General features: G+C 41.6%; 1 protein-coding gene across 1 annotated transcript in view; it reads left to right on the top strand.

Moving 5' to 3' along the window:
• The window catches only part of tenm2a (teneurin transmembrane protein 2a), a gene marked incomplete at both ends in the record, with an annotated part of 170,095 nt that overhangs the window by 97,242 nt on the left and 45,254 nt on the right, over positions 1 to 27,599 (top strand). Inside the window, 3 exons of the mRNA XM_083891509.1 lie at positions 8,489 to 8,695; positions 16,007 to 16,238; positions 26,757 to 26,995. Of these exons, the coding sequence (XP_083747635.1) occupies positions 8,489 to 8,695; positions 16,007 to 16,238; positions 26,757 to 26,995 (678 nt within the window). The remainder of the gene's footprint in view (positions 1 to 8,488; positions 8,696 to 16,006; positions 16,239 to 26,756; positions 26,996 to 27,599) is intronic.

Here is a 27,599-nt window from a genome sequence, read left to right as displayed (position 1 = left end):
GTGGAGTGTGGAGGCTATTCTGTTCACCTTGAGAGAAAGAGAGAGCTCAACAGTGAGGTAGTTAGAGGGAATGTAATGTGTCTTACTGTTTTTTAGCTCTCAGTCCTTTTTTCTGCTGCTGCTATAAATAGAGATTTGCAGAACATCAAAGAGAGATGAGGTTTCTCTCAGCAACAGGCCCGAGAATACTCATTATCCACAGGCTCTAAATACATCACCCCTCTATTGGCTGTTCCAGGCGTAGAGGATACCAGGGACTCTCTGTACGTGTGCATGTGTCTGCTTATCGTCAAAGGAGACTCTGCTGACTCAGCCTCACAAACTCACTGTCTCTCTCACACACACGCACTCACACACAGAGGCAAACGTCACACAATGTAACATCTCACACGCACAAAAAAACGCCTTTATTGAAATTTGTTTATTCATGAGATTACAGTTAATCATGCTAGATGCATGCACCAAAAAAGTCACTTACCATCTCCTCTGCCCTCAAACTCCTTTCATGCTTTTCATGGAACTAAATTTTCATGTCAACCACAGCAATTGCCGCATATTTGCACAGACACCCCTCTCTCTGTGTGTGTGTGTGTGTGTGTGTGTGTGTGTGTGTGTGTGTGTGTGTGTGTGTGTGTGTGTGTGTGTGTGTGTGTGTGTGTGTGTGTGTGTGAGATTTTTTAGTTTGTTGTTACATGTATAGCTCTGTATTCTGGTGCACTCTTCTTCTGTGTTTTTCCTGAGTACCTCTGAAAGTATTTGATTATTGACGACTGCCGCAGTCTCACATTTTGAGTGGTGTCGTGTCTGTGTGAGCCCTGTCTCCAGAAATTTCATCAAATTGGGCCTATTTTAAAATGCACATGGAGTTTTGTGTTCCTTGCAAGAGGAGAGGGAAAAAAGACAATTTAAATCCACCCAAAAAATGATTGTGTGCTTGGAACATGATTAAAAACAGACAGTGGCAGGAAGTATCCGACTGGAAATTAAAGGTGTCACAAATGGGTGTAAACACTTAATTTTGGCTTCCGTGGCTCACATTTAAGTGCTAATTAATGAAGGTGTTTTGAACAATGAATTAAGTTTTTATTTCTGGCAAGGCGTCTTTTTGGCAAATCCTTACTGTGATCTTTATCAGAACACTTAGGCAGTTTTGGCTTAATCTTTAGGTAAACATTAATCATAGCGGGTTTAAAACTTGCATTTAAATGGAACTCACCTCTGTACATGGCAAGCAGGTGATGGATTACAAGAATGTCCAGCACAAGTTAAAGTTGTTGTCAAATAAGCAAGTGATTCCAGAACATGGCAGATCATTTCACGCTGCAACGCAGCATCTTAAAAGCATTCTCCAGTTAAGATAACACATAGATCTTCCAGATACAATATAATGTAAGAAGGACTTTTGAAAACTGCTAATGGATTTCTGTTGTTTTTGTAAGTGCTGTCTCTTGCCATCAAAGACCTTGTCCATGTGTCACTCTCAACCCTTCTCTCAAGTGAGAAAATGTGGCAGTTTGTTGGTATTATAAAAATCCACGTCCAATTATCTGAAACATTTGGATTAAATGGCAAAATGCTTGGCCCGTGCAAAAGAAAAATTAATAGGCACTGTATAATTGCTATATTTCTTTAAAACATTACAACAATGTTAAAAAAAAGAATTCCATCACCTATTCTGTGGCAGGAAATTACTTAATTTTCTATGGTTGCTGTCATTTCTATTATTATATGTTTTCCGCCCTGAAATTTAATACAACATTTCTCTCTCGCTATCAGATTGATTCACAAATAGGACTTGGGCGGCATATTGAACACAGCAGCAACAAAGCTTATGTATAATTGCAGAATTTGTAATTTGTAAATAAATACAGATAATTTCCACTTTTGCAGATCTATTCCTCCCAGCCGATACAAAGCAGGTTCAGACGAAATGGATACTGGAGAGATCGGTATCTTCCTCTGCACATGGGGTTTAGGGACTGTGTGTCTCATGCACGTTCCTGTTTTTATACATTTGCGTTCTTGCACTACGCATCTGTGCGTGTGTTTGCATTTATGTGGGAGGGGGAGGCTATTTATTTCCGATTGTTTTCAAAGAGGGTCCAATGTGTAGAATCCATAACAATACCATCAATCCACAGCAGCAGCAACAACATGGATGTAATTTATATGGTAATGCTGCCTCCATGCTTGGTCCAAGTTACGCGGTGGACATCGCTGACAATGGACATCACGGGTGTGCTGTAGCATCCTAATGTAATGTATAGCCACAGACATATCCACATAACCACATGTCTTGCACTTTCCAGCTACAGGGAGGCATGTTTCAATTAGCAGATTCAGATAGATGCTGCGATGCGTTTGTGCGTCTGGGTCAAAAGGTTGAGTGAATTGCTTTGTGTCAGCTGGTGTCTCTCCTCATCTCTGCTCTTCTCCAAGTAAAATCAGCCACTCAAGAGAAGAGAGGAGTGAAGTGGGGAACGACCTCCTGTACCAGATGTTGGAATTACTCAGAGATGATGTTTAGTGTGTGTTCAGACTGCGGGGGTTCTTCCTCGGCAGCACCATGTAGTCCTACACTGTGTGTGACTTGGTAACCCCTTGTCATGTATAAAGTCGTGACTTAAAGTCTTGCAAATTATGTATGTGGTGTTTAGAGGATGAATGAAGCGTGGATGTTAAACTTCATCATCTCCTTTCTCTTTTTTTCCAAACTTCTGTTGATGTTTTGCATCTCTGTTATTGTGAACACTTTAAGAAACTGTCGACAAATCATTCAGACCTTCGACTCCCACTTGGCTACTGAGTAAACTGCAATCTGGCTGTGGTGAAGTTTGATTTGGTTTGAAATTCTGAGACAAAGCAATATTTTTGAGGGCATCTGGCTTTATCTTTTTACTTTTCTGCTCTCTGCTTGTACTTCATTTTTTTCCTTGTCAAAACATCTCATTTCATGTAATTGTTTTTTTTTTTGCCTCTCCAGTTTTGCGAGCCGTCTCTTATCTAAGGGTTCTTCATTATGAGCTGTGATTTAAAGAAATGGATTAAATCACATATCAAATGATATCATTCGAGTTATTATTATTTAGTTAGTTAGTTTTACATTTTGATTAACTGTAAGTGTTTCTCTTGCTTACATAGCTTGAAAAGAACTTGCGCAGTGGCTTATATTTAATCTGCATGTAAAACTTTTAGTAGCTCAAATGACTTGAACAAATAAAATTGACACGTTATGAATCTGAATGCCTGAAATTTAAATTGTAACGTAAAAGTAATAAATAAAACAGTTACATATAGAAAGAGTTGAAAACTGTGATGCTGATCCCAAATAGCAAAGAAAAGAGGGGGAGGTTGTGGGAGGACACATTCACAGTATGAAGCTGATGAACTCAGACCGTTCCCGGATAGGCTGCAACAGCAATTTGTTGCTCACACACATGCAGACAACAACAGGTGTGCATGTTGCCACAGTGGAGCTGAATGTGAAATCTTTTAAAAAAGGAGTGAATATGTAGAGAAAGGAGACGAGCATTTCAGTGAAGAAAAAAAAAGGAGGGAACAGGAAGAGAGATGAGATTGAGGAGACAGACTGCGCTGTATAGATAAATAGAGAAAAGGGCCCATTGTGTCAGCAGCTGTCATCACTAAATAGCCCTCAGATCACTGTCAGACACCGTCACACACACACACACACATGCATATACACACATTCACAAATTGACTGACAGCTCCCCCTCAGTCCAACATCTGTGCTGACAGCAGCCAGGGTAATGAGTCTCTGCATGCGCCAGCATGGGTGTGTCGCCTCTTATTCCCCCCTCTTTCCTGTATACTGCTCATTCAATCATTTCACGTCTCTCTTATCTTGTCGTCAACGCCGCACACACATGCACATGCACGCACACTGTTTTTGTTGCAAGCTATCCGTCATCTATACACATGTGCAGATTGACTTGAGTCACATGAGTAGCAACTAAATGAGAGTAGCATCAAGTGTAGTGAAGTTATGGTAGACAGTTTTTTTTTTGCATTTTCCATCATTGCCATCCAGGTGTGTGCACTGTATTTCACGTAGAGGTGTGGAGCGACAAAGAGATGAAGAGATGATGAATCACTCTCGTTAGAGGGGTAATTTGTCTCTCCTTGTCTGACTGGGCTCCAGCTGACGCATCATCCCTCGCTCCACTCTCCTCGGCCTGCCACTCCTCACCTCAGCCAGATGGGTGGACGGACGGACAGAGCAAGGCGGGAGGGAGGACTGGTGCGACGAGAAGAGAAGAGAGTCAAAAGCAGAACGTGTCCTATGTGTAATACTGCTGCACAGTAAAGAATGACTTCATTGAGAAACAATCGGTTATGCAGAGCTCGTAATGTGATGATTCAATTGATGCACACAGCAACAGGCCTATACTCATACACTTGTATGGCTCATATGAGAATATTAAAGCCTGTGTGCGCACGGTAACAAACAAATGATGATAGTGTTTCCTTTTACGACGCTGAAATCAAATCATCAAGGGACAAGATGCCTGCCTTTCTTCACTTCACTTATTGTTAAACTCATCAACACTTGAGAGAGTGATTTGATTCAGAGTGAGAGCCGACCACAGACAGAAGGATTAAGAGATGTATACAGATGGCCAGGGAAGCGTCTGAGGGATGGCAATGAACAAATCGTCAAGAGGACCACGTGAGCTCATTGCCAAGTCTTTGTTCTAATAACACAAAGCAATTTCCACTGACCTTTCTTGAAATGTAGCGGGCAGAAATGACTAAGTTAAGGATGCCCCACAGCATAATTGCTAAGGAGATTAACGTTCCCTTAATTGCTTTTGGCCAACAAGTGCAATTTTTCCTTTTTTGTAATTTACGTGATTTAAAATACTAATAACTACATTCACATACACATAACCTTATGTACACGGGTGTGAGCACACAGCCCGCGTAATAAAAAAAAAAAACACAACCACAATAAAACAACTTCAAGGTGTGCCCACCCCACACACACACACACAGTTGTCATTGCTTGTTGTCACCATGAGCCTGATTGAAGTTCTTGTGAAATATGCAAATAACAAGATCAATTCTTGTTGTCAAAATTAAGTGATTGATTTATTTCGATCAACAGCTCTTTATTTTCTGCACCGATTCTTTCCTCTTTACCTCCTCATCCCTTTTTTTCTTCCCCCTTATGTCATTCCATTCCGCTGTTCTGACCTCTATTATTGCCTCCTCTTCTCCTAATTACCTTCCTTTTTACTTTGTTCCTTGTTGTTACTGGCAATACTTTTTGGCAACTAAAGGCTTCTGGACTGTCCCCTTCTCTCCATCCTCCATTAGTTTTCCTTGCTCTCTCTCCTCTCTCTTGCTCTCGCTCTCTCACTTTCCATTCCCGTAGTTACCCCCGTGACCTCGTTGTCTCCCCTTTCTTCATCCATCTCTCACTGTCCCTCCCTGCTTCTCCTCCGTCTCCCTTCTGTCAGCCACAGTGTTTGCTTTGCCAGTGTTTATCCATTTTTTTCTGTTTGCTCTGATGAGATTGACCGGACACACTTACGCGCACACACGCACACACACACACACACACGCACACACACACATAGACATACACATACCTAAACAGAAGACAAGGATGGCATCTCTCTGGGGTGCAGTTAATGTGGGGCTGTGGATCGATCCTAGCTCTGGTTTCCATGACGCAAAACTCTGAGCTGGAGCAGTTTGGACAGCAGGACAGATGCATCATTCTGCCTTTCGTTCCTATCAATTATTTTCTCTATAAAGCCTCACATTTCAACCAAAACTGAAATGTAAATGGGTGATTTCTGCCTATGCACTCTACTTTAGCCAGCATGCATGCAAACTACAATATGTCCAAACTCTTAGTGTTCGGTAAATGATACCTTTATTGATCCTCCCTCTCTGTTGTTTCCCTGATGCAAGCAATATCACACTATTGCATTAAAGAGTCTCCCATCTATCATTGCCCTAACACATTTTGATTTCTATCAATACTCTGTGATGGGAAGGTGAATGCTGTCAAATTGCAATCACACCACATCTTTATTCTGAAGGCCTGCCAGTGAGAAAAGAAGGGGAAAATATGCTATGATGATAAATGTTAAGCTATCTCACATTTTTCTTCACAATCCCACAGATTTTCTTTGCTCTGCCCCCTCTCTCCCTCCCTGGTTTTTGTTCCGTTTGAGAAGAAAGAGAAAAGCGATGATGAAAGTGGACATCCCTCACTGAAAGGCCTGGCATTGTAACTTTTCTCCCATTTTTTTTCTGGTGAACTTTTCAGCGGCGAAATAAGGAATAGATTAAGGTTGTTAGAGTAGAGATGCGCAAGCCTATTTTTCATCCTCCCCCTTACATTTCAACTTTTGGAAGGTGAATGGGAAAATGTGACTGAGGAAAAAATAAGAAGGTGTATTGTGAATCTGTTTGAAGGAAACGTTGCTGGTGCCTCCAGGCTATCTTTTTCAATGAGGAATCAGAAGAAAATAAGTGATTATTAGTGTGTCAAAGTGCCTTCGGTTGACTGTCTAATTAGGAGCTGTAATAACCTGAGTCCTTCAGTGGATTGGCTGGACTCAGTGGCCTCATTCTTACCATATTGTTGATTGATTGAGCTGCAAATATGGCAGGCATAATTATTCTATATTTTGAACCGTCTCTAAATAGAATTTATTAGATTTGTCTTTGTCCTTGATTCCAAACCTTTGGAGAGTAGAAGGAATTCTCTCTTTCCCTCTCTTCTCTCTCTGGTGTATGGGACAGCCTGATTGTGTCCACACTTCCCATGGCTCCTACTATTTAAAGACTTGGCTGCTAACTTTCCTTTGTCTAACCACGTAAAAAGGACAATCAACGGCCTCTCATCCCAAATCGTACCCCTTTAATTGTTCTACTAAAGCTTCATTAGTTTTACAGTTCTGGTTTTATTGTATTTAGTGTGACCAGTGTGACGTGGTGGCTTGTGTGAAAACTTAGATATGAATGAGTCACTTCACTGATTTTACTACACTTCTACTTCTACAGTACATTTTATCATTGAGTATTATATTTGAATTGTCACCTGTAGTCAAACACAGTCTCTCTTCAGCAGAAGTTATATAGGGTCATATCTCATGGGTTTTGGAATGAACCAACTGGTTGGTTTTAGTTTCTCTGTGAAGAAGAAAAAGTGCACTTTCTTTGTCATTTATTAATGAGTGGGTGTTTGTGTGTGTGAATCTGTCTGTGTACTTTTCTGAGGAAGCTTTTGTGTCTGTGGTAGAGTTGCACGATACCAACGGTACACCACGGTGCCAATTCGTAACGGTATACGATATACCGTCTACTCTTCTTCCGGCCTCCTGACTTCTCACTGCATGCTACTCCCTTGTAAACAGTCAGTGGATCCGCTAACTTTGCTCCAAAAAAAAAAAAAGTTATAGTCGGAATGATTTTGGCTTTAAACAAGTCACAGACGGTAAAGAAATAGACGACGGCCGTCTGTGGTCTGTGCAGGCACTGCCACAAAGCTATAGGAGCCAAATGAGGGAACACACATTAGGTTCGTATGCCCTGTCTGCCCCTGTTTATTTTCTCATTGGCTAATATTAGGCTATAGGCTGAAGAATGAAGAGTTTGAGGATGTCTAAGTTTAAACCACATAGAAAATGCATAAAAATATAGTTTTTACAGGGAATCAGTTCCTGTTTATAGTATTTTGTCCTCTATGGTTTATTATGTTGGAGAAAATTATTGTCAAATAGATTTTTTTTATAAAGACAGTGGATTTGTTATCCTAAGTTGATTATTTATATTAGTTATACATAAATTAATGTTTAATTCAGGAAACTGAATGATTATTTAATTTCAACCATATACATTCTAACTTAATTTATTTGTTTTTTTATTGCTGATATGCTTTTGTTCATCTACTCTTGTTGACCCAGTTATGAACTAAAGCCATTCAGTCTAATATAAGTAATTAATAAGCATGTACAAATATATATTAATAATAATAATAATTATAATTTAAAAAAGGCCGTGGTAGTGTGATACTACCCGGAACTGTGATACTTTGTCCGGTAGCGTACCGTGGATACTCATTTTGGTATCGTGACAACTCTGTGTTTATTCCAAAGCGCATGTTGACATCGACCAGCAAACTTAGATGATTATATCTTTCTACAGCAATTCACACAAAAAGAAACTATGAAACATTATTTTAATTTTTTTTAAATGTTCTTCAATCAAATTTCTGAGAAGCATGTAATTTTGGCTATTTGTTTATTTATTTATTTATTAATCTGCATCACTGAATAAAAATTACAAATTAAAAAATGGGTATTCTGGATTTTGACAAGCAGTGTTATCCAGATATCGAACACGGCTCCTGTATGCGTATCACTGTCAGTCATTGCCATCTGTTTTGTCTAATGTTTCCCCTCCCTCCCTTCTCCTGTCCCCCCCTTTCTCTTCCTCCATTCTCCAGGTCGTCCACTCCCTCCAATCTCTTCCTCCTCACTGCTCCCACCGTCCCTTCCATCCTCGTCGTCCATCCCCCACCACCCCTCCCCTGGCCCTTCTCCACCGATCAGGGAATGCCAGATGCCCCTGCTGGAGAAAAACTCCACCCACTCTCACCTGGAGCCCCACCGGGATGACTCATATTTGCTCCGGGCCCAGCCCTCGTCCACAGGTAGGAGACCTATCCATTCATCCCCTCTCTTTTCCTTTCATGTATCTCATGTGTGCATCATCGTGTCATCCATCAGCATTGCTACTGCATTACCTCATCATGTGTCCAGTTCATGATCATGATTCAATTGTTGCTCAGTTAAATACAGAGAAAAACATTGGCTTCAATTTGAAGATGTCACATCTAATGTCCTCAGCCCATTTTGTGCCTTTATTTTTATTGTATTTATTTTTTTTTAATTACTCCAAATTCTGCATTGGTTTGCTGAACTAGAAAATTAAACAAATGCACTTCTTTTTTTTAATTGTATAACAATTTTATTAAAATTGTATTGATATTAATAAGAAATCGATTATGGTCATTATGATTGTATTTGACTGGAAATAAGTCAAATAATAAGTATGGAAAAAATAAGTATGGAAACAATAGGAAAAAAAATGTTCTACTATCAATTTAGAAATGATGTATAAACTAGACAAAAAAAAAATGGATGCGTATTTTTATGAATTTTATATTTTTATGCACTTTTTAAGAAGATTACTAGTGATTTGTTAAAGGTTTATACTTTAAATGTAACCCTCCCCGCTTTTGTCAACTACTGCCAGAAAACAATGATGCAAGTGAAAGGCACCTCTGCAGTGCACAGAATGGTTGACAGTGAGTAGGTGTGTTTGTACTCATTTTCCATATGACATTAATAATCCACTGGAAAGTGAAAGGTAAGGGGATAATGAATTTTAAGTGCCAGCAGGAGAATCACTGTAGCAAAGACAAACTAGTTAGTTTCCTTGGCTCAAAGCCTTCTCTTTCATCATCGGACGCTCTCTTGTTGGCTGTTACAGGCCGGGTGTGCTTATATCAGCACCTTGCAACGATTCTTCTCACTCATATGCACGCAAGCACTCCCATAAAACCCCTCACACACACACACACACACACTGCAGTGATGAGTTTATTCATCAGCATACACATTTGTTCTCAACAATTAGCGACTGCGGGCCAAAGCTCTGTGTCCCTTTCTGCCTCTCTTTCCCGCTCTCCCCTTGTTTCTCCATTCTTCTGTGCATCTGTACTTGTAATCAGCAGATATATTTAGCTGAGGCCTGATGGGAGGGAGCGGGGTGGGCAGAGAAGTCCTAATGTGATTTTTGGTGGAATACAATCTATTGTTAATGGCGTTAGGCTCTCCTTTGATCCAGTATAAATCTTCATTAGGGAAGGCCCGGGTCCCAAGTTCAAGAGCAACGTGATTAGGAGGCTTTTAAAATGACGTTACATCAGCCTCCTAATTGGTTTACTGTTTGCTGGGGCAACATCAATCATTAGCCCAGTAACCACACAGCAAATAAATTCACTCTGCCACTGACACCCTAATGGCAGACACTGGCAAAGAGGGAAAGTGAGGCTCACAGGCACACACTCTCTTTCTCTCATTCTCTCATTCTTCTTCACATATACACCCACACTTTTTGTTCCGCAGCTTCTTTCAGTCTCTGCTGAACATGTACACACAGAGACGGCGAGCAAGAGAAACAAAGAATGAAAAAAAATGACAGAGAAGCAAAAAGAGGTGCAAAGAGGCAAATGGGAGCATGGAGAGAGAAAGCCAAAGTTTGACTTTTGAAGTTGTTTAATGAGATATCTTGCATAAAAATTCAAAAAGAAGAAAGACAAAAAAAAAAAAAACACATTCAAAGTGCAACAGTAAAAAATAGATGGAGAGTCTGAAAGGGGGACCAAGAGTTATAGGGAGTCAAAGAGACAAAAAGCAGAAAGCTGATGAGAGGTTAGAGGGTGAAAGAGAGATATTTGGATGGAGGGAGAACAACATTCAAATGGAATTGCAAATTGCCATGTTTCCCAGCCAGGACTGGTGATCTAATGGGTGCAGAGAGAGTCTTTGGCTTTGGGCGTCCATTAAAATCGACCTAAATGAGTTTTAAGTGGCAAACTGGCACTGCATGAACACATCCTGGCATGTTGGAAGACACGGCAACGGCTGCAAGGAAATAAAACACCTCTAACAGTTGACTTTCTCTGCATGCTCTGTGAGAGTGCATGTCTGTCTGGATGTGTGTGTTCTGAGAGGTCCTGTTGAGAGTGGACGCTGGGCAGGAAATGAGTCTTACCAAGCCAGGCAGAAAGTGACCACTGTGAGATAATCCTCAGGAAGCTGCATGCTGTTTGTTTGTTCGTATGTTTATGTGTTTGTGCCGGTGTGTATTTTTTGTAAAGTAGTCCACCATTACCTAAGCTACCAGGTGGACAGACATGACTTGTGTTCTTAGTGAAGCGTGACAGGTGAATAGGAACGGAACGTCGTTGCCAAGGATTGGCTGGGAATTGGGTCTGTGAATGTTTATATGGGAATACTGTTTGGCTCAGAGCACCTGTCTGGGTAAGCTCCCCCGGAACGACAGGAGAGCTGAGACGGCCAAACGGAGCGTAGCAGATCGCTCCTGGAAAGAGCTAGCATTAGCGCTGTCTCTGGACATTCATTATGCATGGGGAATGCTAAGCTATTTTTAGCCCGAGCCTCTTGTGAAGTGGCTATAGCTCTGCACTGCCAGGGAAGCCACCTCAAGTCACTGTCGAAACAAAGAATGTTTAATGGCTTTGTTGAAACAAATCCACAGAAACAAAGGAACAACAACGCTAATGCTAATGCCCATGCTTCCAAATGGTGCTTATGTAAGGGATATATTTGCATAACAGTGGGATGATTCGTGTGTGTGTGCGTGCATGTGCGTGCGTGTGGGTGAAATGCACACATGCATTTCTGCTCGCTGTTTGTTTTTGGCTGAATCTGAAGACACTTCTCTGGCGTATTATTGCCTCCTAATTAGACAGAGATGACTAGCCAAGGCAGAGGCGGTGCGTGCGTGTGTGCAACTTTTTCTCTTTTTTTTGTGTCTGCATGCGTTTGTGTTTGTGCCATTTTTTTTTTTTTTTTTTTTAATAATGTCTCTGGCAGCATGTGTGTGTGTGCGCATCTTAGTTTCACCTCAAGCTCTCCTTCCATTGTGCTCAGCTGCTGCCGGTCTGAGAAGAATGACAAATGAACAGCGTGTCAAATTCTGAGACAGAGGACGAACTGTATGAAGCAGGGGCACATGGGAATATACCACCTTAAACATAGCAATTAGAAGAGGTGCATCGGTCTGAGAAGCAGTGGCGATATGGGGCGTGAAATACAGAGATGGAGAGATGGAGGGAGTGAGAAGGACAGAGTGAAGGGTGGGAGCTGAGCAATGCAATGATCCCTTTTAAAGTGCTGACTGTGCATCTCAGCTTCACAGACATGTAGATGCACATGCTGCCCAGTGACTTTTCTCTCTTAACCGCAGAAAATGTCAATAAACACTTTGCCCATTCAGGGCCACAAAACAAACTGCCTTGGTTAGTTCCTGCTGCCTCTTGGCCACACATAGACATACACATACTGTGAGATTAATAAAGTGTGGCGAGGTCCTGCCTCTCACTCTTGTGTGTGCGCACAGTGTGCTTTACACGGGCGGCAGGTTTGCAGACAGGCTTATGCTTCTCTGTTGAATGAGGCCCCCTTGAATTGGTGAGCATAATGAACTTCCAAGGATTAGCCCGGGCCAAACCCACAAGCTTACAGCTATAGTCCCCACTCTCCAGTCACAAGGGACTTTGGACAGAATAAAGTGGGTCAGGCTTCAGCAGCAGTCAAAAAGTCTCTGAGCTTCTTCACAAAAAGTGGCCACGAAGACAAGACAGTGGGTTGTTGAGATCTTTTCACCATCATTGTTTACTCACAGCAGAGATTGAAAGAGAGAAGAAGAAAAAAGGAGGAAAAAATGAAGTGGAATAAAATGTGATCTGCTTGGCTGCTCCCTAATTGCTCCATTTCCTTCCCGCGTGTTTTGTGTTTTATCAGACTGGGTCCCTAGTAAAACTGCACCTATTAGCCAACCTGCAGGTTGTAGTTTAGCAACCAGACAATTCATCTGACTAAGTCCCTTTTTTTTAATTTATTGGGCCCATTTACCTCCAGCGTACTTGTTACTGTGCTCTGCCTCTCTTCCAGTGGTTAGTCAGATTTGTGTTTCTGTGGCCAAAACAGCGTGTGGCTTTTTCTTCAGGAGCTCTCTGTGCTGTGTGTAAAAAAAGAAACTACCTTGTGTCTCAGCCTTGCAGCTCTGGCAAACCTCACTCCTCAATGTGTTTGTATTTTCTCAGACAATTTTAAAGCATTTGTTTCCACTGATTTAAAATGCACATGAGAATTAATTAATTTGACGCCATCCATATATTCTGAAGAGATATTTTTTTTAACTTTGCCAAATTAAAGTGATAAAAAGAAGTTATTTGTAGTTGGCATTTTATTGTCGAAATATTGGTTTAGTATAAAATAAAAGGAAAAGATCATTCTCTATCATTTAACATTCATCATTCATTTAACATGACAATCCATAGCAATGCTGTTGCTCACAGAAAGCAGACAAAATACATGGACTGGTAGGTGGTACTTTTATCAGGATTTACTTTTGCCCGACATTATCTGGTGACATGTAATTGAATTTTGCTGCAAGATTATAGATAATAGGATTGCCATCTTTACCTTTGAAAGGAAATATTGAGATCTTTATTACAAAATGAAGCAGATGTGAGTCTCTGTAGCAGCTGCAGGATACGACTCAATCCCTGTGCAACAGTGTAGTGTCCGGATTGTTAAACAATGCACTTTTCTTTGCCTCTAAGTACACACACAGATGGACTGACATAACACTTACACACACTGCAGCAGTTCATGGACCTATTAAACGATATATTCCTCTTCCACACAAGGTAGGCATATTTTATTCATCTGAATTTGGATGAAAAAAAAAAACTGTTCAATATTTATAGCTGGAAAGTGAACAAAGGGAAAAGGCATGCATCTTTGTACGAAGATTTAAATACAGCAGACATCGGGTAGTGTGTGAACAAGAGAGTGACAAGTTTTATTTTTCCCTGTGTGTGTGTGTGTGTGTGTGCGTGTGTGCGTGTGTGCGTGTGTGTGTGTGTGTGTGTGTGTGTGTGTGTGTGTGTGTGTGTGTGTGTGTGTGTGTGTGTGTGTGTGTGTGTGTGTGTGTGTGTGTGTGTGTGTGTGTGCGCAGGCAAGCTTGCTTTCCCCCCAATACGTTTCTGCGTTTTGCGGATTGTTTCTGTCATTAAGCCAGATAAAAGTATTTATGCAGATTTGATGTAGTAGGGGCTTTTTTTCCACATTTAAAGGGACATTGCAAGTCAAGTAAAATTTATTTATAAAGTGCTTTTATACGCTTTATCTTGGAGTGCTTTACATCGCAGCAAAGGACACAAACATAATGCAAATAAATGAAGGAGAGGGAAACAATCCTCAGGAAGAAATGATACAAGAAAGGAGGGAGGAAAGGAAGAGGGAAAGGAGTACGAGGGCGAGAAGTAAAGCGTCTGCACACTTTTCATTTCCACTCTGGACGTATGACTTTTCCTGCAGGTGTTTGTCTGCATGTATGTTTGCATAGGCAAGTGTGTGTGAGTGCGTGTGCATGCACGCGTGTCTGTTTCTCCCAAGAGCATCTTTGCGTGTGCAAACAGATGTTTTGTGTCTCTCCTGCGAAGCAGAGGTCAGGCCCCTCCATCTTTCTCCCGTCTCCTTCCCCTCTTCCCTTGTTCTCTTCTTTCATGAGCATCTGTTCTTTGGGGCCATGCGGGTGACACCTGCGCCCCAGTGGCAGCACAGAGGAATCAGGTCACCTTACAGACTGGTCGCCATTACAGCTGGAGTTGTAAGGGAGCTTGCTGCCCCATCCTGGAGGAAGGGAATGAGAAAGAGGGACATGGAGACTGAGGGATATGCACACATTTTATTCTTGGATTCATTTGCATAATGTGGCTACTATATGCACACACGCTCTATTTTTGCCTTCATGAGTGTGTGTGTGTGTGTGTGTGTGTGTGTGTGTGTGTGTGTGTGTGTGTGTGTGTGTGTGTGTGTGTGTGTGTGTGGGGTGTGTGTGTGTGTGTGTGTGTGTGTGTGTGTGTGTGTACATTTTGTATAATTTTTGCCTCTTGACTGACAAATATAAACTAAAAACGGAGAAACACCTACACACCACTCCACTTCTCAGACACTATATAACACTTAACAAAGCACTTGCATTTGTTCTTTTCACCCCCAAAAGTATGTGGGCATTATGTTTCCTTACTCCATCCTTTGATCAGAACGAGAACAGCAATGTGCAAACAAACACAAAATATTATAATGGATTCCAGCCGTAGATGTACAAAAAAGTGATGAAAGTGAAATGTGTAGTTTGGCTGAAAGGAAAAAAAGAGTAATTTGTGTTGTAAAGCCGTAATTCACAGCCAAGTGAACCATCAACGTGTGTTTTGCAACAATATTTCAATTCAGTCCACTTGAGAATAAAGGTGTAGGCAATTTGTCAGAACATGGGCAGTTTCTTTTCATTAAACCAGGGACTTTTTTATCAGCTGTGCATTGATGACTTGCACCTGTCACAAACAGTATGGTAATGCAAAAGAGGTGCGCGATGTGTGTCGTGCCCTGTACTGACTCGTATGTGGTTTATTGATTTTGTGTACAAGCCTATACAAGTACACCCTGAAGACAGTCTTAAATCTGACTCACAGAGAGAGAGAGGATGAGAGGATGAAAGGTGATGTGTGAATGGGTGTTCTTGTCATCCGGGTTTGTTTTTCAGCTCTCTCACTCAACAGTCCATTAGTTCAGTGTTGGAGCGGCTGGTATTGGATTCTAGCTGACATGTTCTCCCAAGTCTGGGAGCAAGCACATTGTGCTGAGTGCTCTACTACTCTCTCAATATCTTTCTCTCGCTCTCTCTCCCTGTGCGCACATGTCCGTGCACTCACGCACGCACACACACATGAAAAAGTGAAAGTGGGACAGGGGTGGAGAGCCTGGCTAAAAATAAGATGGTCAAAACAGGGAAATGTGAAACATGATGTGAAAGTCTGTTTATCCAATTTCATGTATTTCGCTCAAGTTCCTCACTGTACCAAGTTATCGACCGTTTGAAAAGTACTAGACCTAACTTGAGCAAAATGGCTCCGAAGTAGCACGTAATGAAATGTTAATTAGGTTCATTCCTACCTGGTGAGATTACTGTTGTGAAATAAACAAAAATGACTACTGCATAAGGGAGTTTAATCTGTTTGTTCCACTTTCGAATGTAATTGTTTTTCTTCTTTCATCTGGTGGAGGATAAATCTTCATCTGCAAATAACTTCCCACACAATTAAGTTCAGCTCTTTAATAGCTCTCTGTTTTTCTTGCAGGGGCTTCTAACCACCACAGTCAGTCCACACTACAGCCTCCATTGCCCCCGCCGCACAACCACCACACCTTATCGCACCAGTCTGCAAACAGCCTGAACAGAAACACCCTGAGGGGGGGACGCAACCCGATTCACGCCCCTGCTCCCGGCACTGGAGATGGGCCGACCACCCCGGAGTCAGTCCAACTACAAGACAGCTGGGTGCTCAACAGTAACGTCCCACTGGAGACCAGGTCAGAGAAAATTGTGTTTTCTCTCCACTCTGACTGTTTTTTACAGTTGACAGGTTTACCTGATGTTGATATACAGAGACACTTGCAGTATGCACAGCAGTGGAGTGATCAATAGAACGGTCAGAGACGTGCTGCTTCAACAACATTCCTGTGAGGACATGGAGGGTGTTGGGGTGAATTGCAGGAAAAGACAGTCAGAGTAGAGATCAGGCTGAAAAGTTAAGAGGTTACATTTAAGAAAACAAGTTAGACTTTTTATAGCTCAACGAGACGGCTGGCCCGCTCACCGAGAGTGAGCTTGGATAATTTACAACATAAATACAGCAAAGGTTTATTCAAGAAATCCATTTATTGACTAATTTTCTAGATTTGTTTGCAAACCATTCCTCCTCTGTGAAGCAGTTAGACTGGAGTGATATTAACTACAGTGGATTTGGATTTCATGCAGGGCACATCCATAAAAATTAAGACGGTGATACAACTCTGTTCCAGTTCGCCAATCATGAACGAAAGATTGGATAGCCAGAAGAAGATGTGTCTATTTAACATGAATTCAATTCAATGTATTGGCCTGTGATTGTTTTTAGATTATGTGTACCTTTAAGAGATTGCTGGTAATAGTTTTTGACTAAAGTATGTCTGTGATAGGACAGACAATGGCCACAGGTCTTTTGCTATATATTATCTGATACATATTGCGATCTTTCGAGTTCTTGCACATATATGGTGAAGTGTGGTTTTAAATGCTTCCCACAGAGTAATTTGACCTGGCATATTTTTCCTTGCATCTTCAAAAATCTTATCGGGGTGACTTTTTGACAGTGGCATCTTATATTACTCATCCAGGCATTGTTTTTTTGTTGTTTGTCATCACCTTTTGTACTTGCTCATTTCGTGACACAGGGACAAAAATGTTTACGTCACACTTAAAAACCACTGATGTAGCCGCAATTTCAAAGTCTCCGTTTCTTACAAATTATTGATTGTCCTCACCATGATGACTTTTTTAAAATATTATACAGATTTTTATAAACATCTAAGCTGCCATTTTAGGTTTGCAGTCCTCCAGGGCCATGACATATAGACTGAATGTCCTGGATCAGCAGTAAAGAGAGATGCAGAAGGTGTGAACTCTTCAGTAGCAGCTGAACAGTTCCACTGATTTGTATCAGCATATGCTTTTTAGCACAGTGTCATTTGTTACCAATAGACAAAAGCTACACTTCTCAGTTCACTGAGCAAACATAATACTGCTGAACGTGATGCTGCAGAGTGTCACTGAACGTATCCCGGCCGTCATTCTAATGAAATGTATGAGCCTCCTAACTGAAAAAAAAAAACGACTTTCCGCTGCAGATTTTCAAAAGTGCACTCCTCGGATGCATTCTCTAACTCATCCCCAAGCAAGACACATAGAAAAAGATGCCATGTGTCAAAGCTATTATACATTCATTCTAGAGAGAGGGAGCACGAAATACAAACCATTTCACACAACCTACACTTTCCCTTTTGCCAGTACACAAAGAACATTTACCAGGCAAACAGAGCATTCATGCACAGTATTACTATTCATGAGGCATGCAGTGAGAGAGACACTGCCTACATGCATGCTAGCATGCACACATTCAGTCTGAAAGCATTTACTCTGCAAGCTGTAGTTATGTTTCTCCTGCTGGGCGCTGGGGCTTCCAGCTCTGACGGTCCCAGAGAGTGAGCTCCCCCAGAGTGACAGTGCTGTGCAGTATTTATGAGGCCTGGCCATGTTTAATTCAACCCCGCTGATCTCAGCCTGTGCTTATGCATAGCATCGGTGTGTATGATGGCTAAGAAGAAATGCACTGTTATATTTCCACTTGCCTATTGTTTATTTAGACCTGTGTTACCATGGTGACACCATGTATGCCATGCACATTGTTTGAGAAGAGAGGAGATTATTTTTAGAGATCTACTGGTTATGTTTGTTTCTGTGGCTGATGCCGATCTTTAGAAATCAGGGCAGAAGATATGCTAATATGCAGTGGGCCACTTTACATTTTAAATAAAATAAAGCATAGTTTGAATATTAAATAAATTAAACAGGTAATCAACAAACTAAACTTTTATTGATTTAGAAGCATTAATCGTGTTTCTGAAAACAAAATGTGTAAAGTGCATTATTAAAAAATGGGAAATTTGGCCTGATTTATTTGCTTAATTGTTCTACCTCCTAGTTTTTTGTGATGTCTGCTGTTGCGAATGATGCATAGACATTGTTGTGCTTGCCATCCTTGCAGACTTCGATGAAGCAGCACACACAGACTCACACATGCTGTTGAGCACTCTGTGATGCCAGTGTTTGGTCATGTTCATGTGGTGGGGTTGCGCATGGCTCAGAGCCTGTTGCTGTGAATAGAGCCCAGAGAAGCACACAGACTTTCCAGCACCACCCTCCAGCCCAGATTGGACCCTCCTGTCTGGTCTTGGCGATGGCTGAGGCTGGGTGGGCTGGCTGGAGATGCTGGAGATGGTGACTGGGTCAGAGCCAGTCGGGCAGAGCCAGAGAGTCACACCACCCTGCTGGAAGAGCCCGTCCTCCATCTCATTATAACCAGCAGCTTGGAAATGATGAGCATGTGAGGGAGGGAGGGCCTGCTTATGTTTGTATCCAAGCACGTGTGTTCTCTTTCACTGCAAATATTCCCCACTGTAATCATATGTAAATCTTGGCATTTGTTGTCCACTCGTTATAGTAAATGTGTGTGACTGTGCGTGTGTGTTTTGGCATGACCCACTAGTTTGACAGCTCTGAGAGGATGAAGATTGATCACCTAAGAACACCCCAGGGTTTGGTTGACTGGCAGGGAAAGCGAGAGATAGAAACAGACAAGGGTGAGGAAAGGTAGAAGGGGGAGTGTGGTTATATAGCAGAGAAATATAACACAGGAGAGCGACACAGGGGGGTAAATGTGAAGGAATGGTTTACGGTAGAGGAGGGAGAGATAAAGAGGGAGAAAATGGGGGGAGGCAATGATTGAAGGAGATTGTTTTGTGTGGAGTATGTGAGAGAAGATAGAGAGGCAGAGCAGGGAGATTGGGCCCCATAGAACATGGATACATTTACTGGTGTGAGATAAATGAATATAGATGGCTGGTGCCACTCAGTATGTGAGAGAGAACATGCATTTTTCAGCAACCATGCCTTTGCACATGTGTGCATGCGCTTTGGGATTATACAAGAAAGCACCCAGTTTCCAATTGGTCCCTGAAAGCCTCTTGGCTATCTGATTCCAGTTTCAATCTCTCTGTGATCTCTGGACATTCACATGCACCCCCCGCTCACTCTGCCCTGCTGTGGGCCATAACACTAGTGGAGGATGGGGGAGCTGTGGTGTCTCAGTTTATCTGTATGGAATAGTAGAGGTGTGTGTGTGTGTGTGTGTGTGTGTGTGTGTGTGTGTGTGTGTGTGTGTGTGTGTGTGTGTGTGTGTGTGTGTGTGTGTGTGTGTGTGTGTGTGTGTGTGTGTGTGTGTGAGTGTGTGTGTGCGTGCGTGCGTGCGTGCGTGCGTGCGTGCGTGCGTGCGTGCGTGCGTGCGTGCGTGCGTAGGACACATTTGAAGATGCTACCTGTAGAATCAACGGGGGTGAAAGACAAAAGGAAATACATGCATGCAGAGCTAATGATTTTCTTACATTAAACATAATATCCAATATTATTATGCAGAACCACCACATCACTCCCCTGCCCACACTCGTTGCCCTACTTACTTACTCAGGCCCTATCCCCCTAGTGGAGCATTGGCGATCAACAACACTCTGCCTGTCTCCAGCTGGTTCCTCATTTCTGCAGTTCCACCTCAGCGTCTCATGTGCAGCTGTTGGTAGGCAATCTCCTCTTCCTTTTCCCTTGCGAGTTCCAAGTCAGAACCTGGCAGGTGATGCTGGATGCATGCTTTCTTTAGGATGTGTCCAGTCAAGCAGCAGTTCCTCTTCAGAATCTGCTTGGCAACTGGGTCATGTTCGCTCTTTGCCACAGCTCATCATTACTGATTCTGTCAGGCCACCTGATGTTAAATTATGCTCCCTAGACAGTTGTTAATTGAGGCCTGACTCTTCTGCTGCATTATTTTTATTTCCTTCAATTTTGTGGCTCTATAAGCTGATCTCCCTGGTGGCTCAAATATTTTTTAAGCATGACAAAAGCTGCTTATGCTTTGCAAATTCTAGCCATGATGGTGTTAAAAGTTGTGTTGACCTTCAGGATTTCAGTTTTCCCCTGCTGTGATCCCTGCTAGTGTTCCTGTCCTGCTTCTGGCTGCAGTTGTGTAAGAGGAGCACGACGTCATCAGCATAGTCAAGATCTTCCTGTTCCCAGATAAAATGCTGACTGCACCTTGTTTGAGCCATGCCAATGATTTTCCAGTATGGGCCTGAGCGAGCAAAGACAATTTTAAAACAAACTTGTGAAAGGCAAGTTCAGCTCCACAGTGTTGCAAACCAGATTAGGTTCCAACTGAAATAATATACTGTAAGACAGAACTAACTCCCCTGACACTGTCATTTCAACTTTGATTGATTTTCAAATGTGTATGTGAAATAATACACAGTGTCCACGCTGTAATCCAATGTTATAACCTACTTGCAGTAAACATATATTGTACCCTATATACTACGACATACTCATAATATTGTACAGTTTTATGAACTTGTATGTGTGTTCTGTGAATGTTATGGTTTGTTGTAACTCATCTGGCTGTGGAGACAGGAAAGAGTTGCTGTTGAGATAGACAGAATTTTTGTCTGTGGCCTGCTGGGTGATACGAGAATTCTACTGAATCAGAATGTTGGCTTTTAGAGCAGCCTTGTTCAAATGTAGATTTGTTTTGTGTCAGGGCGTTGTTGTTTTTTGACTTGATGCATATTTTAGTACCTTTATACTGCAGAAGCCTGATGTTTTACGCCTTAAGTCATCAATTGCAACATGAATAAATGTCACAAAATTGTGAATAATTTGGAGGTGAATTTTGATGCACCCTCATTATTCATATTCGATGCGAATAAGCGAATTCCGAGGACCAGAAAAATAATCCTGTCACAGGTAAAACAGTTGGAGTCTGCTAGTTGATGATGAGCTGTTACTCTGTTATTTCTGTACATCATACTTTGGTACAGCCAAGAAGAGAGGAGAGCTTAATTGGTTCAGGAGCTTAAACTTTACCACGTCACTGCTTCAGGACGAAGCTTAGGATGTCTTTCAGAAACTTTGAAGGTAGGTCCAAATAAATAAATGCCACTAATCACTCAGTTAAATGTGCAGGCTGCATTGAAGTATAAAATGACTTTAACTTAGCTTTGGTTCTAAATAAAAAAAAATAAAAAAACATGTCCATCTGGTGACCAAATTAACTACTGTCGACATTACAACATGCTGCTCTGATTAATTACTTTGTGGTTAACGTCCAATGTGATCAATCCCATACTTAACGCTACGTTGAGTCAGACAAAGCCTGACACATCTCATCTGACTGGTGGTGGTTTAAACATTCACCTCGCTCATGAGTATGTGACTGGTGTCGTGTGATGTAGCACCACTGCTTGTTTTCCCTGAAGCTTAATAGGCCTAATATTATATTTCAGGAAACAGTGATTAACAGCGGCATTCTTTATTCAGGTTATTCGGTACACACTCGCTATAAAACACAGCATGAATTCTTGTAGCATCAAATAAATGACATGTGGCAACATGACAAGTGTCTGTTCCTCTAATTCACAATCAAAGTTTTCCATTTGCTGCTATTTTGTTGTAGAAACAGTTTGATTTTATCTGTCGTTGTTTGATACATTCATCTTTGGAGCACCTGCTCCCTCTCTAAAACAACAATTCCTTTAATGTTAAAAAAAAAATACTTCATTTGATGCCTTGTATTGTTGTTGCTTGTTAAAAAAAAAAGAAAAGAAAACATCATACAGGCTCCAATTGTTCTTCCATGTTCTATTTTCAAAGCAACACTCAGCAAATAAATGCCCATTATTCTGCATCCATCTGCTGATTATTGTTGCCTACGATTGTAGCAATGAGCAATCCTCATGACACCATCCTTGAGCATCCTCGGCTCCGAGAGCCCTTTGTTACACAGATCTGCTCGTTTTCAGTCACACACACACACTCACACACCTCAGATAGAGTCAACCTCACTTAATTGTTCTCTACCTGTGATGATAGTTCTCACAGTGCTATCCTGCGCAACCACGTTTGTGATGAGAAAATGAAGGGTGTATGTGCATGTGTGTTTTGAAGAGTGTGTGTGCGTGTGTTCACTCAAGGGGAATGCGAACTCTGACTTCCTGCTAATTACCCAGCATGCTCTCTGTTCTGTGGTTAATTGTCCAGGTCCTCGTTTCTCTCAATTGGGATTGGAATGAAGTGGAACTGCATCCCGCCTTCCTCCCGCTCTCCTTCTTTCATTCTATCACTTCCTTCTCCATCCCACGTCCCTCTCTGATGTCACTTTTTCCCCCCCGCAAGGATTGCAAATTAAATGCTTGGTAGCATGTACAGGGCAATCTCCTCAAAGAGACACCCACATAAATTTTTATTGTTTTTGCATGGGTGGCCGCCTCTGACTGAGTCTGTGCAAATATGTGTCAGTGTGTGAGTTAGTGCTTGTTCCGTGTGTGTGTGTGCGTGTGCGTGTATGAGACAGGATGCCTGACAGCGAGGTAGTAATGGTTAGACTTGGGAGGACGTGGGGGTGGTGGGGTAGCTTCTGGCTGAGAAGGAGGAGGGGAGTGTGTCTCTGTCAGCTCTCTCTAATTATGTGTGACGTTTCCATGCTGGACCACTGTCAAAAAACCCACAATATTCACACACAAGTACAGAGACACACAAGCAAGCTAACACATACCCTCGCCTAATGATACAGAGTTGTGATTGCTGGCTGCCTGCTATGATAGAACCCCTCCATAGTCCGCCACAACATAAATCAATGTCAATTACCTCCCCAGAGCACATTAGACACTCTCCATTCCTACTCGTAATTAGTATGGCCCGTAGACATATTACCATCCCACACCAAGCTCACTGTGGAGCCTCTGCACGCAAACAACAAAGCCAGGAACTGAAATGAATTCAATCGCTTGCGTTCAAATACATACCAGCACAACAAATCACATACATTGTGTGGCACTGAATGAGAGTAATTTACCAGCCCACTCTGCATTCACGCACACTTTATGGGTATTGTAATTAATTACCGCTGGCCTTGCCGTCACAGGGTGCATCAACGGCTGTAAATGAGTCGGAGCACAGAAACATGCTGGGTGACCTTGGACTGTTTGTGTTTGTGCCTGTGCGCATATGAGCCTTGCATCTGGAGGTTTATGCATACATATTAAAATTGATGGCTGTGACACTGAGAGAATGGTATTTTTAGACAGTAACCTTACTTCTCGTGTGCGCCATCTCCTTGCACTCATTCACCCTCTATCTGTCTTTTTGTCCTCTATTTCTCCCATTTCTCTGTGGTGTCATGCAGCATACCTGACAGGTAAAGGGGGAGGAAAGAGGAGAGAATAGGTGGAGGAGGTAAGAGGAGAGAAGAATCCTGCAGGATACCAATCCAACAATCAGTGGCATGAGATGATGAGAGAGAAAGTGAAAGACAGAGCACAGACTGGCTGAATAATTGATAAAGAGTGGAACGGTGCTTCCAAACCAAAGCTTTGTGCTCTGAGCACATCACCCGTTTTCAGCAACTGTTTTTAGATGAGCAGACACGTGTACAGACAAGCTGTCATGAAACAGCAGTTAAGGACATCAAAGGGACAGGAGACCATAGAACAAACTGCAATATTTCAAACAGCAACTATCAGACGCAGCTACAGCAGTGGGTTATAACTGGTCACACTTGTCTAGCCTGAAGAATAGAGACAGCGGGCACTGATGCACGTTAGTGCACAGACACCTGTTTGTGCTAATATAAGACGTCAGCTTTAGTCCACTTGAAAAGATAACTAGTAACTTTAACACCAATTACTCCTGACTACATGTCATTTTAGCCTTTTTATTTCAGAAGAACACCTGTCGTACAACAGCCTGAGGATTATGGGTTACACACTCAGATACAACATTACACTGTGCTGCAGGGGCACCTGCTTTTAATTCAAAAACTGGGGGAACAAATGTGGTGGAGAGGCTTGAGGTCCATTCCGTCGTGCATTTTCAACAACACCATATGTGGTAGGAAAATTCAAAAGGACAGAGGTCAGTCAACAAAATAAGGAACCAAACCTGGCTCCGGTGAGCTGGACACACCAGGAAGTTGAATCATGTTATTGCCCATTGTTTTGAATAGAAAAAATGTGCCAAACATGATGACCTGCCATAAAGCATGGTGTCACTTTAAGTGTTTATCACTTTAAGTGTTTATCACCAGGATAGGGAAAGTATTTGGATTCCTGATAATGTTCCCAATAGCACACACACACATCACGTAGTGCAACAGACTCACATGGAGTGACCCTGAGCGTGCACATATAATTTATTGTATAAAAGATGGTTTGATAGAAGCTGAATTTGATTTGCATCCATGCTCCATTTCTGTTAACTTTATTACTTTGTAAACTCAAAAGCCTTACTCGGCTGAACCTTCACATCTGCCTTCATCGTGCTTATATATGATTTGAACAACCTGATTAAACTGATTAAACCTGATTAAATAATTGTACACCTGGGGGACAACAAAGCAAATGCTATATCCATGCCAACAGCTGTTACTAGATGTGTCGTTATTATGTTTTACCGAAATTAATCATCCTAACGTTAAAATCAAATCATTCTCAGGCAATGTTATCTCCAGTCAAGAACTGTACAAGAATGTACTATTTTGTACTTCTTTTTTTGTATTCTCTGGATTTGGCTTATTTTTCTAATTGAATCTTTGTGACCTTTGCACATAATTAAAGCTAATGACAAATTAGGTCAGTAAAAAGTGTATACACTGGAAATGGTCAGACTTTGCTCTGTGTACACAGAAAGCACATTCTGTTTTAAACAAGACAAATGTGCTCATAAATCAAGGAATTCTGGAGATAAATATTTGCAAGGTACTGTTTGACATTTGAACTAAGACAGAATCTTTGTTTGTGTTTGGAAGCCTATAAATAACCTTATTTTTGCATGTAGTCTGTAGAGTAAAGTGAGCTTGTATGGGTGCTGTTTCTAATTCTATAATGATTCTTCTCAGTTTACTTGCTTAGTTGTGCGAAGTGAGTGTAAAGAGTATTAATACAAACATTGTTTAGAGATAACAAGCTGAGTTAATGTTTAAATTTCCACAAGCTTTACTTTATTGCAGTGGTTTATTATTCCACTGTTATTACTGGTGCTCACGTTTATATTTTATTAAAGTAGGTCAAGCTGCTAAAATAATCCAGCTTGTTTTATTGTTCTTCCACTAACCGTATTTGGTGAGATTTTTGTTAAATTTAGGGTGTATATATATTATATGGCAGATTTTCCTATAGCCAATGTGTTTGAGGAAGGACCAGACAAAATGTCCTTACAGAAACATCCTCTGTCTTAAGGTCAGAAACTTAAACACATGCACATGAGTCATATTTTAGGTCGTAGAATGACCTCACCTTTTCCAATCTGTCACTCTCATCTGACAGCTTTATTTGGTCGTACCAGCGAGAGTCTGTGTCAGAGCTCCTCGCTCCCAGTGTCATAATGTGTCACTAATGTTCTTGTTGTGTCCTTGAAAAGTTTCATGAAGTGCAGCGATTCATTTTCTCACTTTGGCAACAATGTACACTCAAGGTCAGAGAGAAAGGGAATATGAAAGGAGAGAATGAATGAAGACATGATTACAGACGGAATGTGTTGAGCAATATGAATATGTGCGGTACAAATGTATGTGATAAGGAGTGGTCTGACACTAGGGTGATGAAAAATGAGAACACTGGAAATGGGAAAAGAAGCGGAGGGGGGAGAATAGCAAAGGCGAGACATTGGGTGAGCAGGTGCTGCGATAGCAGAGGATAATGGGTAATATGAGCAAACGGATGATGGTTCAAAACCCATCTTTTATCCTCTTTCTGAGCTCTGACCCCACTGAGGCAATAAAGACGGGAAAGACCGGGGATGGCATTGATCCTCCACAGTCGCTGAGAGCAAAAACGAGGCACATTGTAAGTGAGGTGAAATGAAGGGAGAAAAAAAAGAGTGTTAGAGGAGGTGAAGGTTAAAAAGAGACCTTGGACTGGAACTGCACTGAATTGGAGACACAATCAGTTCAAGGATGTTCAAATCCATATGGCACAAAGGGTTCATCAGAAAGAGATATTGGATAGAAGCGTGCACATATGTGACCCTGTCATCTGTGTCTCCCTTTTAATGTTTACTTTCCTGCAGAACTACCGGAGTGTTTCTTCCATTTATTTTGAGCAAAATCGAAAAATATCAAAAAGTCTTTTCTTTTTTCTTTTTTCTTTACCCTTAGAGTGACATTTTTCCTCTCTCTTTTTTTGTTTTCTCTTCAGGCACTTCTTGTTCAAGACATCATCTGGGACCACCCCTCTCTTTAGTAGCTCCTCCCCTGGTTATCCTTTGACCTCGGGAACCGTGTATTCGCCGCCCCCTCGCCTGCTACCCAGAAACACCTTCTCCCGTTCAGCCTTCAAGCTAAAAAAGCCGTCCAAGTACTGCAGCTGGAAATGTGCCGCGGTGACAGCCATCGCAGCTGCTGCCCTGCTGGCCATCCTACTGTCCTACTTCATCAGTAAGTGAACAGGCACCTGCTATTATTGATGGAGGAGATTAATTACATCTTATGTTTTAATTATATGCCTTATAATGGAGTAATAAGTGAAATACATGAGCAGTAAAACGTTAAAAGGGCATTCATAAAGATGAATGGACAGAGTCAAGCATACATTTAAATGAAATGTCTTAGTAAAATCTACTCTCAAGTTACTCAGCCAACATTGTTCTCCACTGTAATTTGTATTAAACTCGCACCAGAACTAAAAGTGTCAAGCTAATGGCCAGTTATAAACATAAAGGCTTTTGATTACAGTACAGTGTTTGGCCTATACACTGTATAGAGAAAGTGGTCATAGTCTGATTTGCTTGTTGGGCCAACCAGGAAGTAAGAATATGTTGAGTGTTTTTTCATTTATTTTTTACACCTATCTTACTTCACAATTCTTTTCCCCTCTTAAAAAAAGACATTATACAAATGACAAAAAGCAAACGTTCATTTATTTTAACAATAAATATTTGAGGTGAATGTGCAACAGAACACAAACCTACCTGCAGGCTTGAGTTGCAATTGCATTTAAACAGTTTGTTTGCAGTGGATGGGGATTTGCTCAAGGTCTGAT

The sequence above is a fragment of the Microchirus variegatus genome (assembly GCF_963457635.1).
Source record: "Microchirus variegatus genome assembly, chromosome: 6".
NCBI classification, from domain to species: Eukaryota; Metazoa; Chordata; class Actinopteri; order Pleuronectiformes; family Soleidae; genus Microchirus; species Microchirus variegatus.
Note: the sequence above shows the minus strand (reverse complement) of the source record. Positions and strands in the feature narration are given on the sequence as shown.